The 15912-nt window shown below is 38.4% G+C and overlaps 1 protein-coding gene across 2 annotated transcripts in view; it reads left to right on the forward strand.

Annotated features, from left to right (window-relative positions):
- Window positions 1–15912, forward strand: part of coro7 (coronin 7) — a 133476-nt gene that overhangs the window by 53328 nt on the left and 64236 nt on the right. For both annotated transcript variants that reach the window (XM_046865617.1, XM_046865614.1), the window contains exons 8-9: window positions 6551–6634; window positions 7492–7574. In XM_046865617.1, the coding sequence (XP_046721573.1) occupies window positions 6551–6634; window positions 7492–7574 (167 nt within the window). The remainder of the gene's footprint in view (window positions 1–6550; window positions 6635–7491; window positions 7575–15912) is intronic.

A 15912-nucleotide genomic window follows, 5' to 3' on the forward strand; every position in this document is an offset into this window, starting at 1 on the left:
AAGAAAAGCAGACAGGAAAGAAGCAGGGCAATGGTGAGCTGGACATTGGGCCAGATTACACAGAGTCATCAGGTTAAATTCCCCCTGCCCCTCTTACAACCTGTGCAGGGCTGGAAATAAACTCCTTTTAATCAGGTTGGATCAGTTTAATTAGTCTTGTTCTGGCATTAGGCCATGTTAAAGCTATGCAGGAGACATTTGCATTATTGCTGGAACAGAAACCGCAGGCAAAATCCCCCCAAATCTAAGACGGACGTGCCGAGCCATTAAAGTAAGCAGGTTCGTAGCTCTCAGCCAAGCCACTTTTGATGAAGCGCAGTGGAGAGACGAGGGGATGCGGCTGGGAAAGTCATGAGCAAAGCAGGATGGTTACGCAGGAAGGAAAATATGAACTTGCACCAAAGCCCTGAATAGCTGAGGCCTACACTTTCCTATTCTTTCCACAATGACGCTCACAAGGAGCAAAACAGGCAGAAAGCATGAGCAGGGGGGTGATTATTCCCATATGTCCATATAGACACCTGATATTTCTCCCAGTGGGTGGATCAGCATTCCCTGTCAGACACAGATGCAGTCTTTGTCTGTTATTGCTACAACTGCACAAAATGCAGTGCAGCAGGAACTATGCCTTTCATTTTTTGTGGGCTATTTACTATTCATTCTCTCTCCACTCTTTAGAGCTGTATCATCTGTTGGTGACTAATTATAAGCTTCTGCGCTACGCATGTAATGAAACCTTCATCTAGGAAGAACTGTTTAAACAAAAACAAATGGACAAACCTTTGGATTGTTGTGTCCAGGAAGCACTGATGCCATCTGCAGCTTTGTTCCAAAGTCTTCAGGGGACTGAGTATTTATCTGCCAACCTGTGCAATAGATGTGGCTCGTCATCTTTCCCCACCTTCTTACCATAGCTGCATATGCTGGTTAGGCTAAGAAGAGTTTAGAGCTTTGCTCAAGGGCACAAGAGTGGCAGCTTTGTAATACTGGGGTTAATACTGCACTTCACTTTCTAAAAGGAGCTGCTAGATGGTGTTACTCTCAGAATCCAGGCCATTACACAATAATAACTGCATTGCAGAAAAGTCCCTTGAAGAAGGCTTATGATCGCAGGCAAGTAAATCTTGCCTGAAAATCAGCCTGAGGTTGTTGATCAGCAACTCCATCAACTTCTTTCCTTCTCGACACACCCCTTCTTGCCTCATAGAGAAGCACACATAATTACTAGGAGGGAAGGGCCAGGGGTTTAAAAATGTACAAAGACAGTCTAAGGTACTTCCTTGTTGGTAAAAGAAAGAGTATTTTGGTCGTTTTTATACTTCAGAAACCTGACAGACAGGACCAGTGAGTACTGTGCCACATTAATTCCCAATGTCTGCAATGTTTTTGTTGTACACCATCTTCCATATCTTCACTATTGACGCGAGTTGAGAGTTGTTAGGGAACAGAGAAACATCAGTCATGCTGGAAAAAAAGGACAGGGGGGGTTTTCAAGGTGATTGCTCTGTTTTTTATGGTTCTCCTGCAAACTGCATTGACCTCAAGTGTTTGCAAAAAAGCTTTTCTGACTGATTTACTGGTTTTGGTGATTCACTGGGTCATGTGTAGGTCTGCTTTTGTCCAAGCCAAGTGGGTGAGAGATTGTTTAGACAGACTGTCTAGTGCCAGACATCAGTTTTCAGTCATTATTTCAAAAAGCAGCTGTGACATAGACCTTGGGGTCACCTGAGATACAGATGGGATCACAGGTGATTTTCAGCAGTTATTTATGGTAGTTGGATTAGCAAACTGATCATATACATGTACGTATTTAGTATTTACAAATATGCCCATGAAGGTTGGGTAAGGTGACAATTTAAACTTTATAGTGTAATAAATTGTGTCACTGAGATATGGTGGTATATTGTGTTAATTTGTTATGTTAATAAAAGACTTCGATCATAAAGTAATCATTATAAAACGGGAAGGGGCTGATGATAATGATTATAAATTTTAATTATTTTCTTCAGCGTTAAACATTATTCGAGATTATAAAATAAAAAAATTAAATGCATGTATTATAATTATAAATAACAATAACAATGATCAAATAAAAAAAATCTATTTACTTGTGTGTACATTTATGTAAAATGTCATGATATGTGACACATATAAACACAGAAATAATAAATGCTGCATGCCCTGGTGTGCTCAGGCCACAATGCTTTCGGAAAAATAACGAGAAAGCAATACATGAATCTGAATAATGTTTTTTTTTATACTGCTGTGTTCAGTGCTGTTGTGTGTTTGATTAAGGTATTGCTCTAGGTTGAATGTAACAGCTGAAATAAAGTGCTTCTGACTGATCATCTTATTTTGATAAGCTGTAGAGTCTTTCGAGCCCAGTCCTCTTTTAAGACATGCTGAGGGCAGAGTAGAGCGGCTGTAGGCTCTTTTTTTTTTTTTTTACAAAGAAATTCATAAAATCATATTTAAATGTGTACATATGAAGATAGCAGCTTTCTGCATTGTGAAATTTGACAAATTTTCAGTTCGAGGATTCTGAGGAACTTTGCAAGAATTTGAAAATTTGATTCTTTCACCGGGCAGAAAACTGAAATGAGTTCAGAGATGGAATTGAAATAGTAATGTGTTTTTTGTTTCATGTTTAGCTCCTTCTCTTTTTCTGGGTTGTTCTATCATTCTTTTGAGGTTCTATCTAATCAAACAAATGACCTTCATCAGTGGCCTGTTGTCTTCTAAAGGACTTATAACTGAAAGCTTCACTCAGCCGATTCACTGCTTTCATAGATATGATGTTTATTCGTGATGTTGGTCTGTGCACCATGGACAAATGGCATCTTATATTAAACATTTGGAAATTTTTGAAATGATTATGTGAAACAAATTACTCTTTGTATGCGAACAAAACCTTTGTAGTTCTGATTGCTTCCCAGTCGCTTTGATCAAGGGCTCTAGAGAAACACATATTAGGTGACATTTTGATGAGGTCTGCTCAGTTTAGAGGTTTGTGTGCTGGGTGTGTACAGATTTGAAACATTCTTTATCATGTTCTTTGGACCCGAAAAGGCTAAGTGCAAGTGAGTCTCAAACTGGCTGCAATTAGGTCATTTTACAGAGAACAGCTCATATTGTCCAGCATTATGTTCTAGTGTTGGTTCATGTAATTAAGTCTGGTTGAAGCAGTGGATCAGAGTAACTCTCCATGCCTGATTTTTGAAAGAGTGGCATGTGGCAACACTCCTCCAGAGAGAGGGAGAGAAAAGATAAGATTCCATTCTTCTGAAATCAGTTCTAACTGGTTCCAAAGCATGAGGTTCAGCTCTCCACCCAAACTCCCTCTCAACCCTGAATAAACAAAGAGCATCACAGTTCTCTGCTTCATCATTCAATCGATCACATCAGTATTCTGCCTTCCAATCAGAGAGATGTATGATTTTAATAGCCATGGTTTGCACAATTGTTAAGTAAATAGTTTGAAAATATGTATATTTTTGATAGAAGTGTAAACAGAATATGACTAAATAGAAGAGACATAATGCAATTGATAAACATGTTCATGCTATATTTTAGCTGTCTGTAATGAAGCCTTTTCTCATCACTGAAATATTTAATGGTCAGAGCATCAGCATTATTGTTAATGTTTGTGACATTTTACTGCACACAATGATAGATCTTTGTAATAGGGACTTGTTTTTTTGTTTTCTTTTTTAGTTTGTTTCTGGGTCAATATATACTATATGGACAAAAGTTTGACCATTTGAGATTCGTGTTTTTCTAAGCATTCCATTCAATGTTTAGTCTCAATTTGCTGTTGTAATAACCACCACTTTTCTGGGAAGATGCTCCACTTTGAAGTGTGCTTGTGGAAATCTGTGCTCATCCAGCCACAAGGACTGATATAGGTTGAGGAGGCCTGGGGTGTAGTCAGCATTCAAATTCATCCCAAATGTGTAAGGTTTTGTAGTCAGAGCTTTATAGGATGCCATTCAATATTGTCCACTTCAAATCATGTAAAGCAGATCTTCATTTAGCTTGCTTTGTGCACTGGGCATTGTCATGCTGGAACAGTTTTGGGTCTCCTAGTTTAATTAATAGGGGATTTGTATGTTTCCACATCCAAAGAAATCCTATACAATTGTCCTAATACTTTTGATACATACACATATGGTGTATCAGGGTCACACTTTATAATTTTTTTTATATATTATTAACATTTTGGAATACACAGACCAGGCATAACATTTTGACCACCTTCCTAATATTGTATTAGTCCCCCTTTTGCTGCCAAAACAGTCCTGACCTGTCGGGTCAGCCTTCGCTCGCCACGTGCATCAATCAGCCAATGCCGCCCACGACCCTGTCGCCGGTTCACCACTGTTCCTTCCTTGGACCACTTTTTGGAGATGCTCTGATCCAGTTGTCTAGCCATCACAATTTGGCCCTTGTTAAATTTGCTCAAATCCTTATGCTTCCTGAATTATATTCCATACATCCTGAATGTTCATTTGCTGCCTAATATATCCCACCCACTAACATGTGCCATGATGAATATATGTTAGAATGTTATGCCTGGTCGGTGTATAATCCTTGCTTTTTTATTGAATTGTCCTTTTGTAAGGACATGCACACACGCACACACACACACACACACATGCACACACACACACACACACACACACACACACACACCCTCCTTCATATCAATTTTACCATCATTTGATTAAATGGCTGTGTGGTGCTATAAAATACTTTTCACATGTATGTATAGTATATTTACTGTTTGGAAAAAAAGAAGGCCTGCATTATCACACTTTTAATGAACACACATGATGTGTCCTATTCCCCTCTTATTTGTTTTTCCCTCTTTTTCTTCTATTATATTACTCTAACCCCACACTGGAGTGACCATAGCAGTAGATCAGCTTGTTCTTATTATTCAGCTCTGCTACCATGTCATGCGTTTTTCCTCCCCCTACTTCTGGGTCAGTGACAGCCTGCCCATAAAAATGACGGCCCAGATTTTGAGATATGAGGCCAACAAACCTCATGTTACATAGAAACTCTATGGTGCCTGTGAAACCTTTGGTCCTATTGGACCCCAGGGTTTTTCAAAAAACATATTTTCATATTCAAGGATATGTCTTTGTTTAGAGAAAGATAATTACCCCTCTAAAATTCAGGACCTTTCCTGACAATAAACCATCAGCATGGTACTAAACATATCCTGTCATCAGCCAGAATTTGTCCCATATCCAGTAATGGCAGGATATCAGAAAATGGTGATCAAGCATGGAATTTTACACCAGGAGAATGGAGAGAGATAAACAGAGTTGATTTATTTCTGTTCTGTTCTTTTTTTTTTTTTTTTATTCGTCAATTCCTAGAGCACTTTGACATCTTATGGAAAAAGCTGAGGATTTGTTAATGATGCATGCTGCAAACTGATAGTACCCATATCGACACACCTTCCCACTTTCTCTTTGGGCATAATTTACATAGTGAGATTGAGTTTCTTGTTGTTGCATTAAGCCCTTTCAAAAGCCCCCAAATATTTCCCTCCAAATTGTGGTCCAAGATGTTTTTCTTTGCAGACCTGGGACTGGAGGTAATATAGGTTGTGTTCTGTACATCAGTAAATGTCCATATATAGAAGAACATAATAGTGCAGTGACTGAGATTTTCCATATTGTGTAGAAAATACAAATAATAATATGATGCTATCTGTGTTACTATGAAATGGTCAAGTGCATGGCCTAAATTATTGTTTGAACATTACAGTAACTGTCCCATTCTTATTCAATTTTTTCTTTTCACATAAACACACACACACACACACATTATTTTCCTAATGTTGTTTTAAAATGCAATTATTCACAATTTAAAAGACATTGGAATGACCCCAGATTAAAAAAAGCCATCGGTTAAGGGACAAAAAGCATGTTCTTCATAAAATAAAATGTTAATATCACTTGCTCAGTATTCAGATTTCATTATTATCATGGTTGCTATCATCAACAGTTATTGATCATGGCTTTGCATCTTGTATTTCTATCATAGTTTTTTTTTTTTATTGTTATCTAATTTGTTTTCCACGCAAAATGTCATCTAACACACATTTTTAGTTCAGTATTCAAGCTAAGCTCTATGAGAAGTCTGACATCTGACGTTGATGTTGTAATGTTAAAATGATCATGACTTCTCACACACAGGCACCTTGATCAAATTAATTTTATTGAATTCAGAAGTTGTTAGTGCACAGTGTTTTAGATTGTGCTTTTCCCCGGTAGAAATGTGAGTTTTAATTAAAACAGTAACTTAATATGACCAAGAGCCATTTGTTTTTAGTGTCCAACACCAGAAAGCATTGTTAAACACTTTTCTCCTTTGTAAACTGATAGATCTGTCCCTAAAGCTTTTTGTCCTGTGTTTCTTCCATGTTATCATGTGACACCGTATTTAACTAAATAAAATTACTGCACAATTAAATGTATAGCATTTTCTAAAGATTTATGGCATAAAAATAATATTGTTAATTTTCTCTCTACAGTGCGCTCAGGTTCTTTATAGCAACAAGGATTCGCGTTTACTGTGGGTGAAAGATGACTACATCATCACTACTGGGTTCAATCAGGTAATATGTGCTCTCTCTCTCTCTCTCTCTCTCTCTCTCTCTCTCTCTCTCTCTCTGTATATATATATATATATATATATATATATATATATATATATATATATATATATATATATATATACATATTACATACATACATACATACATACATATGGAAAAAAAATAAGAGACCACTGCAATTTACTATTAAATCAGCATAACAAGCATTCCATGTCATTCTGCTCAATGAGATACTGATTTGGTGATCACCTGAATCCAATCCTATTTAATGGGAAAAAAAGTTTAAAAAAGAACTGCTCATGGAGTTAGACGGAGACCTGGAGAATCCTACAACCCACAGTGTCTTGCACCAACTGTAAAATATGGAGAAGGGTCAGTGATGATGGGGGGTGCTTCAGCAAGGCTGGAATTGGACAGATTTGTCTTTGGGATGGGTGCATGAATCAAGCCAAGTACAGGGTTGTTCTAGAAGAACATTTGCTTTCTTCTGCTAAGACAATTTTCCCCAACTCAAAGGATTTGATTTTGTAACAGGACAAGTCACCATGCCATACAGATAGAGCAATCAGAGTCTGGATAGAGGATCACCGGATGTATTTTTGTACAATATTATTAAATATTCTTTTATATATAATTTAAAAAGCAGTCATTTTATTTAAAATTAGTTTAAAAAATGTGAACTGTAGATGTGTACAAATGTTAATAATAATAAACTGCGTAAAAAAAACGCCAAGCAATTTTCTGTGTAGCATATTTTCCTCCTAACGAAATTGAACTGAACCGTAACTTAAAAACGAGGTACATACCGAACTGAACCGTAAATTTTGTGTACCATTTTGTGTGTGTGTATGGTTCAGAATCGGCAGCAGGAGGTGCGGCTGTGGGATTACAGGAAGTTGAACTCCTCTCTAAGCTCTATGTCTTTAGCCACCTCAAATGGGTGAGTTTTACCAAAAACAGATACAATGTTCACTGCTCTATGATTTCTGCTCTATTGCTGCTCTATATCTCTGGTATGTGAAATCACATCCACCCGAGCTCTGAAAATAAATGGAGAGATTTATGGATGGTATCTGACATAGAAACAAATACAATATGGGTAACAACAGCTTTTGACTTTTGAGCTAATCGTATGATTATTCTCTGTACAAATTCAAACTATTTTAGTTACAAATTAATCTTTTAACTCAAATAAAACACAAGACATTTTATATAGAAAGTTATCAGAGCTAAAAGTTTATATATTACCAGTCAAAAGTCTGGATACACCTTCTCCTTCAGTTTTTCCTCCTATTTTCAACATTGTACGTTAATACTGATGACATTAAAAGAAACCCACGTATGAAAGAACATGTATGGAATTATGTAGTAAACAAAATAGTGTTAAACAACCCAGAACATGTTTTATACTTCAGATTGTCCGAAGTAGCTCCATTTAGCTTTGATGACAGCTTTGCATACTCATGGTATTCTCTCAGTCAGCCTTATCTGTGAGCCACCTGGAATGGTTTTCCAACAATCTTAAGGAGTTCCCAGAGGTGTTGAGTGCCTGTTGGTTGCTTTGCCTTCACTCTCAAACCATTTCAATTGGATTTTGATTGTGACCAAGTCATCTAATACAGTACTCCATCACTTTCTTTCCTAGACAAATAGCTCTTATATAACCTAGAGGTGTGTTTGAGACAATATTAGTGCTACTACACTAATAGTGTACAGAGACAATATTAGTTCTACTGCAACTATTGTACACATCCATATTATGGCAAAGAAATATTCAGTCTCCAAAACCATCAAATTATATGATAAAACAGGCTCTCATAAGGACCACCCTATAAAAAGTAGTCCAAGAGCTTCATCTGCTGCAGAGGATAAGTTTATTAAAATTAGCAGGCTCAGAAACTGGCAATTTACAGCACCTCAAAACCCACATAAATGCTTCTCTAAGTTCAAGTGTCAGACATATTTCAACGTCAGCAGCCAAGGGAACTAGGGTTACATACGTAACCTAGTGACGTTCCCTTTCAGGAACTTGAGCTGGGTCGGAAACGCTTTGGGAACGAGTGTCCAGTCACGCCATACTGACCAGTCCCTGCCTAGTGTGTCTGAGCACAACCTGCATGCAGGACAGATGATCTGGGAGTGGCTCTGATGTCGAAGTCGTAGAAACTGCAAAAGGTCAGCGGTGTGGACCAGCCTGCAGTGTTACAAATGTCCTGGAGCAACACTCCAGCGGATCAGGCCGTAAAGGGAACGAGTGCAACATACAACAGCTGGGTGTCTAAAAAAAGGTTAAAACTGAGCTCTTCAAATTAGCCTTAACTCCAAAAGGAGTGGGAAGACCAGAGCACTCATAACACAGACAAATGGCATCCACAATCCATCTACTGAGCGTCTGCTTATTAGCCGGGTAACCTTTTCTGTAAGGGCCATAGCAGACGAACAGCTGCTCTGACTTTCTCCATGGAACTGTGCAAGCACTGGACACAGTCGATTTATCTTTTTCTGGTTAGGGGCTAGGTAAGAAGGAGGGCAGAATGCCTGCAAAACGACAAGTCGTGAGGGAACCGCAGGGACCTTAGGCACAAACCTTGGTTTGGGGTAAGGGATAGCACTGGCCATGCCGGGGGCAAACTCCAGGAGAGACGGGGCCATGGAAAGAGCCTGTAAGTCCCCGAACCTCTTAAGGGAGGAGATTTTCAGGAGAAAAGCGGTCTTAACTGACAAATACCTAAGGGCTCAAAGGCGGGGTTAGATAGAGCCGCCAGCACAATGGCCAAGTCCCACACAGGCACTCTGGGTTGTGTCCCAGGCCTCAGCCTCCAGGTGGCGCGTAGGAAACGTGTCATGAGGGGGGGCTTTCCCAGTGACCGCCCTGACTGGCGGGGTACAATAAACCGCGATAGCTGACACATAAACCTTCAGGGTTGACGGAGCCAACCCTGCGGCAAACTGTTCCTGCATGAACTCCAGAACTAAACCAACCGGGCAGTTAACTCGGTTCAACCACGTGGCCAACAGATGCCATTTAGAAGCATACAACCTTCTCGTGGAGGGAGCTCTGAAAGTCTCCCGAGTCGCAAGACTGGAGACCCAGTGGTGCTTGATGTATGAGACCACTGACATGTTGTCCGTACGGACCAACACGTGGCAACCGCTCAGGTCTCGGTGGGAGTGTTCCAGTGCCAAGAACACAGCCATCATCTCCAGGCAGTTTATGTGCCATGAAAGATGTGACTTGTCAACGGCTTAATAGGCAACACCGGAGCCTTTAGCGATGCAACACCTGGGAGAGATAGCCAGCTAGCATCTCTTCAACCTTGGGCATCTCCCCATAGCCACATAGCCTGAACCCTACCATAGCCTAAACCCTACTATATTTGCGTATAGCGAATGCGGGGGAAAGTTACGGGCCCATTTTGTAGCTCCCTGGTTTGCGCGACGTCTCCCGCCAATGACGTCACGACTGCCTTTTGGCCAGATTTTACACGTGATTCAGAGCGTGAACAACGCAAGGCGTTTTTCGACGCAGCTCGAGTTCCTAAAAGGAAATTCCATACATGTTTTTTCACAGTTTGGATATCTTTCGTATTAATGTATAATGTTGAAAATAATAAAAATAAAGGAAAACTATTAAAGGATAAGGTGAGTCCAGACATTTGGGTGGTACTGTATGTTGTAATTCAAATCAGGTTTTTGTATTTTTGTCTTCAATGGTTTGAAAATCTTTGTTTGTAAAGTAAATTATGACTCTTGAAAATTTTTCCATTGGCAAGGCCTGGAAATTGCTTTTCTAAAATGGGTTGGGCTTCCAGGACGCTGCACTGGTGTGTCTGTACCTCTGAGAGCTGCTGTAAACACACTCACACACACACACACACACACACACACACAGAATAAGTGAAGTGGGAAGCAACACTGGGCAGGATTATAGAGAGGGAAGAAGTAAAATGTGGTGTTTATACTCTAGTGTTACTGCTATGGTAGCAATTGTGTGGTTCTGCTCTTTAAGACAGTAGGGAGGAGGAGGACGCTGCCCACTGAGGCTCCTCTCACACATGTGCAGTAGGTGTGTAAAAAAAATGGGGGGGGGGGAGGCTCCATCTTCACATAGGGAACATGGAGGCCTATCTCCTTTACCATGGTTTTTGCTGATGACTAGAGGTATTTACTGAACAAAGTTCCCAGATTGAATGTGTCTCTTGGACTCATTGTTTGGCTAAGAAATAGGTGTTTACATTAAATGAATCCAAATGCTCTTTTTTTGGCAGCAACCCACATTCTCAAATTTCCTCTTTGTCTTTGGTCGGCAGATACATACACTTATGTAACACAATGAAATCCCCGTGAACACTGTGCAGTGTTGTTAAAATCACATAGATAAGCCTTGTTAACTTTTTAGAAAGGTTTATGAGTGTTCGCCAGTGTTGATGTTCATACTGATGGATGTATTGTGCCATTAACAAAACAAACATTACCACAAAGCACTAAAAAGGACATTGAGCTTGAGGAGCAGTGTGTTATTTCTTTGCCAGCAAGCTTGTGCCAGTGCAGTAGCCCCACGCTGAGGAATGTTGCAGCTTGCATAGCTGATAGTGGACCATGTGTCAAAGTGTTGGGGTTAGACTAAAGATTGTACCATGTGCTTGTTTGTCTATAGATGAGAAGAGCTGTATAATCTGTTGACAAGCTGTGTGACCTTCTGGTGTTCACACATTAACACTGTAACCTCACTGTCCCTGTGCTATACTTATTTTCAGTTAAACATGTTAGTTTGTGTGAATCAATGAGTTTAAATCATCTTTTTTTTGTTTCCTTGTTCTAATAGTTGTAAGATGTGTTAATGTTTGGGGTGGGAGTGAATGCATATGCAAGTCACTGCAGGTGGTTCCAGTGGGCTTCAGAATTGATGTTGCCGGTAAACTGTAGGTTTTACTGCTGGTAAGCTCGTTAAAAAAAAAATAATCATGTGCTGGACTTGTCAGACATGAGCGTGTAAAAAGGTTTGGTATGTGAGCAAGTTTTCATGACTTTGTTCGCAACTTAATCTATCTGCAAAATAATTATAATACCCAGATTGAAATAATATTTCCAATGTAAGGAACAGATGTGGAAAGTAATGAATTACATTTACTCATGTTACTGTAAATGAATAGTTTACAGTAACATGAGTAAATGTAAATGAATAGTTTGTTGTATACTTCTACTTTTTAAAGTACCGTAATTTCCGGATTATTAAGCAAGGGGGGGGGATATCAAACAGGTAAAGAAAAACTTGAAAAAGAAAAGACCAATCTAAGCTGAGCTGATCACCCAGTTTTAAAAAAAGAGAGATTTCTGTTCCCTGTTTTGTGCACAACACGTTATGATTCGGAAACCAGCCCGTACATGGACGTAAATCTCGGCCCCCCCATCCGAGGGTTGTCCACCCAAAAAAAAATTATTTGAAAAATATCGCACTCTCTATTGTGAACAATATATGTATGTATACCTAAATAATTTTGTAAGTAGAAAAAAAAAACGAAAAAAATGCATTTAGAAACAGTTGAGTTCCCCCTCCCCTTCCTCACAGTGGTTTGACCCAGTTCATCTCACCTTCTCTACACACACGAGTCAGGTGTGTGACTGTGGCTCAATTTATGTTCAACTCCATTAACTAGGGGATTTTATTCACTTTAAATAAAGCGATTCTCTTTAATCTCGTTGATGCAGACTCATTCATAAATTAGTTGTGGCAAAAATGCCGATTACCGATGTAATTTTCTATGAATCTGCTATATTTGCGGCTATATTAGACTTGGTATAATGTTAACTTAACATTAACGGACACAATTAGCATATTGTTTATCTGTGCATTTACTAAATGAGCACTGTGCTACGTCCGAACTGACCCCACTGTATTTTTTTGTATAATCAATTTCTATTCTGTTCTTCAGTGTCTTAATTTTAAATAAAACTTTTTAAACCTTTTTATAATTCCTTGTTTTGCTTTGTCATTGAACCTGAGAAAAACTTTGAGAATAACCATAATGACGCAGTCTCCATGCTACAATAATAATGATAAAAGCAAAGTGTTTCACTTTGGGGACCAGTGTTGGGCAGTAACGCGTTACTGTAACGAAGTTACTTTTGACTGTAACTAATACTGTAACGCGTTACTTTTTAATTAAAGTAACTCCGTTACTGTTACCGTATGGTGCGTTACCCGTTACTTTTTTAAATGAATTAATTTCGTCTGAAGTGTAGAACAAAGTGGAAATATGCTCATTATTTCACTTTAGTTGAGTATGAAGACAAAAATGTTTTAGTCAAATGTAAGCTGTCTTTCTGGTTGGAAGGTCGTATCTAAACAGCACCTCCAAACTGTCGAAGCTCCTCCAGAAACTCCATGCCTCAACGAAGCTAACAGCTAACCCGGTGTTCTGTTCTACATTGTTGATAGTTTTCATAATTAAGCTGTGAAAGAGACATTTTTAAGAGCTTAACACAACAGCTTTTATGATGCAGAAGTCAGAAGTTTTTGATTGTGAATATATTATTCAGCTTGTTTTGTTTTATTTCAGAAATCCTTGTGATATATTCAGTTTGTGCTGGTCTGACTTAAATGAAATAATGTTTAAAAATTACTTTGTGTTTAAGTCAGTTTTGTGTTTGTATAAACCATAACGCATAAAAGGGCATTAATAGGAACATTAAAGAACGTTCTTAAAAAAAAGTAACTAAAAAGTAACTTAAAAACTTTTAACAGTGACGCATTACTTTTTGGTGTAAATAATCAACAAAGTAACTGAGTTACTTTTTGAATAAAGTAACGAGTAACTGTAACTACACTGGTGGGTACACTGTGTCTTTATCAGTACAATTTGACTGTATTATTTGTGTCCCCTTCAAAAATTGCTCATGAGAAATTTTAGATTTATTGTCCCCCTACTGATAAATGAAATTTATGGCTATAAGCCCCTATTAAGATGTTTTAATGAACATTAAATAGAAATTCTATCAGTTACTCACCCCAATGTTTATTAAAAAAAAGATCAGATATATGTATAATAATGGGGCCTTGGGGTCTGGAGTACAGATTAGCCAGACGCGAATGATGCAGACTCAGCAAAGTGCCGTTGATTTCTTATGAAACAAACCACTGGCCAAATTTAAGCGACCATATTGACTTCAATTGCAACAGTGTAAGATGTGTTTGCACGAGGCATCGGAACTGGCGACTTATAGAAACTCATCATTAAACCTGTGCAAGCATGATGAGGTCAGTTAATAATATTTATATCTTTATACTACATAATTGTTGTTCTGTTACATTGCATCATTGTGACATTGTTAATGTTGCACCAGGGTTGGAAATTAACTGGGACTGGGAAGAAAATTGTCACCGCACAAGACGTGCGCTTACTGTAAATCTCCATTTGCGATTTCTCTCATTATCATAAATAACATTATAACAGGAGTTTTTTTTTTCGCATTAATTCACATTAATCACAAGTCATGGACTGTAAAGTTGTTGGGTTTTTTTGCTTGCTTTCTTTGCCCCTGAAGTAAACAAAGTTATTTTTTAATCTATGAAAATGAGTAAACAAGTTATCAATGGTTCTTAGTTTGTTTTATCTGTAGATAGAATATGATTATTTTTTTTACGCACCGTATTTTTCAGACTAAGGCGCTACTTTTTTCCCACGTTTTGAACCCTGCGGCTTAAACAACGAAGCGGCTTATTTATGAATTTTTCCTGGGTTTTTCCCGGTTTCACAAACTTCAAGCCAAAAAACTGAACCCCATAATATTAGACCAATGAAATTTCCAAACAGAAACGAAAAAACGCACCTCACCTGTGTTCTGAGCTGCACGGCATCGGGAGGAAAAAAGTTTTTTTTTTAACGCACGACGATGCCAAAGAAAAACTCCTGAGAGATTCTGTTGTGAAAGGAAGGAGGAAGACAGCGAACAATGACTTTCTTGATAGGCTACTGTTTAGATACAAGCCGTTATAACGCGTTGAGTCTGGGTGAAGGGAGAGCTCACTAACTCCAGTTGCAACAGAAATCATATAAGCACAGACAGGTTTCCAAAACTCGTGCTTTTTTATTTTTCTTGGCAACAGCGTTACGGGTTAGTCAAAGAAACTTAGAAATGAGCATCAGAAAATAATAAGGACATATTCCTCGGTCTTGCACACATGCAGTAATACAGGAAAAATGCGGCGGCAGGCTATTCCCAAAATGCCGCTCTGCTCTTAAAGGACCCACAACATGTTTCATTAGTTTCAGTGTAGACAGGTGCGGCTTATTTATGTTTAAATAAAAATCTTTGTCAGATTCAGTGGATGCAGCTTATATTTGGGTGCGCTTTATAGTCTGGAAATTACGGTAGTTTATAACGCTAATGATATTCCTTAAAAATTACCACCTGTTTAAATGTAAGTAGGTACAGTATATGAGGTCAAACACAGTCAGATCAAATTTAACTGTGTGAATGTTAATGTGATAGATAAACTGGCTAGGAATAAATACCCCGTGCAAGCCCATCTCAAAACTTGCAAAATGCAACTGCACTTAAATTTGTAAAGGTGTTCCTTTAATTAAAAAACAACTACCGTAATTTCCGGACTATAAAGCACACCCATATATAAGCTGTGTTTGGGGCAAACATAACCCACTATATACTCTATCAGCAGAGGATAGACTATGCTTACATAAACTCAGTATTGACAAAAGAATCGGGACACCTGACTTTACCAGTAATATGTACATCTTCCCCAAATTGTTACCACAACGTTGGAGGCACACAATATGATATGATATAAATTAGAAGTAAATTTCCCTTCACTTGAACTAGAAAAGCCAAACCTGTTCCAGCATGACAATGCCCCTGTGCACAAATCTCCTTGAAGATATGATTTACATGTGTTAATTTGTAAGATCTTTGTAAGTTCTTACCTCAACCCTACTGAACACCTTTGGGATGAGTTGAAATGCTGACTGTACCCCAGGCCTCTTAACTCTACATCATTATCTGAATTTACTAGCAAGCTAGCTAAGAGTGGAATTTGTTGTAACAAATTCCACTCTTCCACTAGATTTTGGAGTGTGCTTGTGGAGATTTGTGCTCATTTAGTTACACTAAATGAGCACAAATCTCCACAAGCACACTCCAAAATCTAGTGGAAGAGTGGAATTTGTTACAACAGCAATTGGGTACTAAATGTGATATGGAATGTTCAAAAAGCACATACGAATCTTGTGGTCAGGTGTCCACAAACTACTGTTGATATA

The sequence above is a fragment of the Silurus meridionalis genome, chromosome 14, assembly GCF_014805685.1.
Source record: "Silurus meridionalis isolate SWU-2019-XX chromosome 14, ASM1480568v1, whole genome shotgun sequence".
NCBI lineage: Eukaryota > Metazoa > Chordata > Actinopteri > Siluriformes > Siluridae > Silurus > Silurus meridionalis.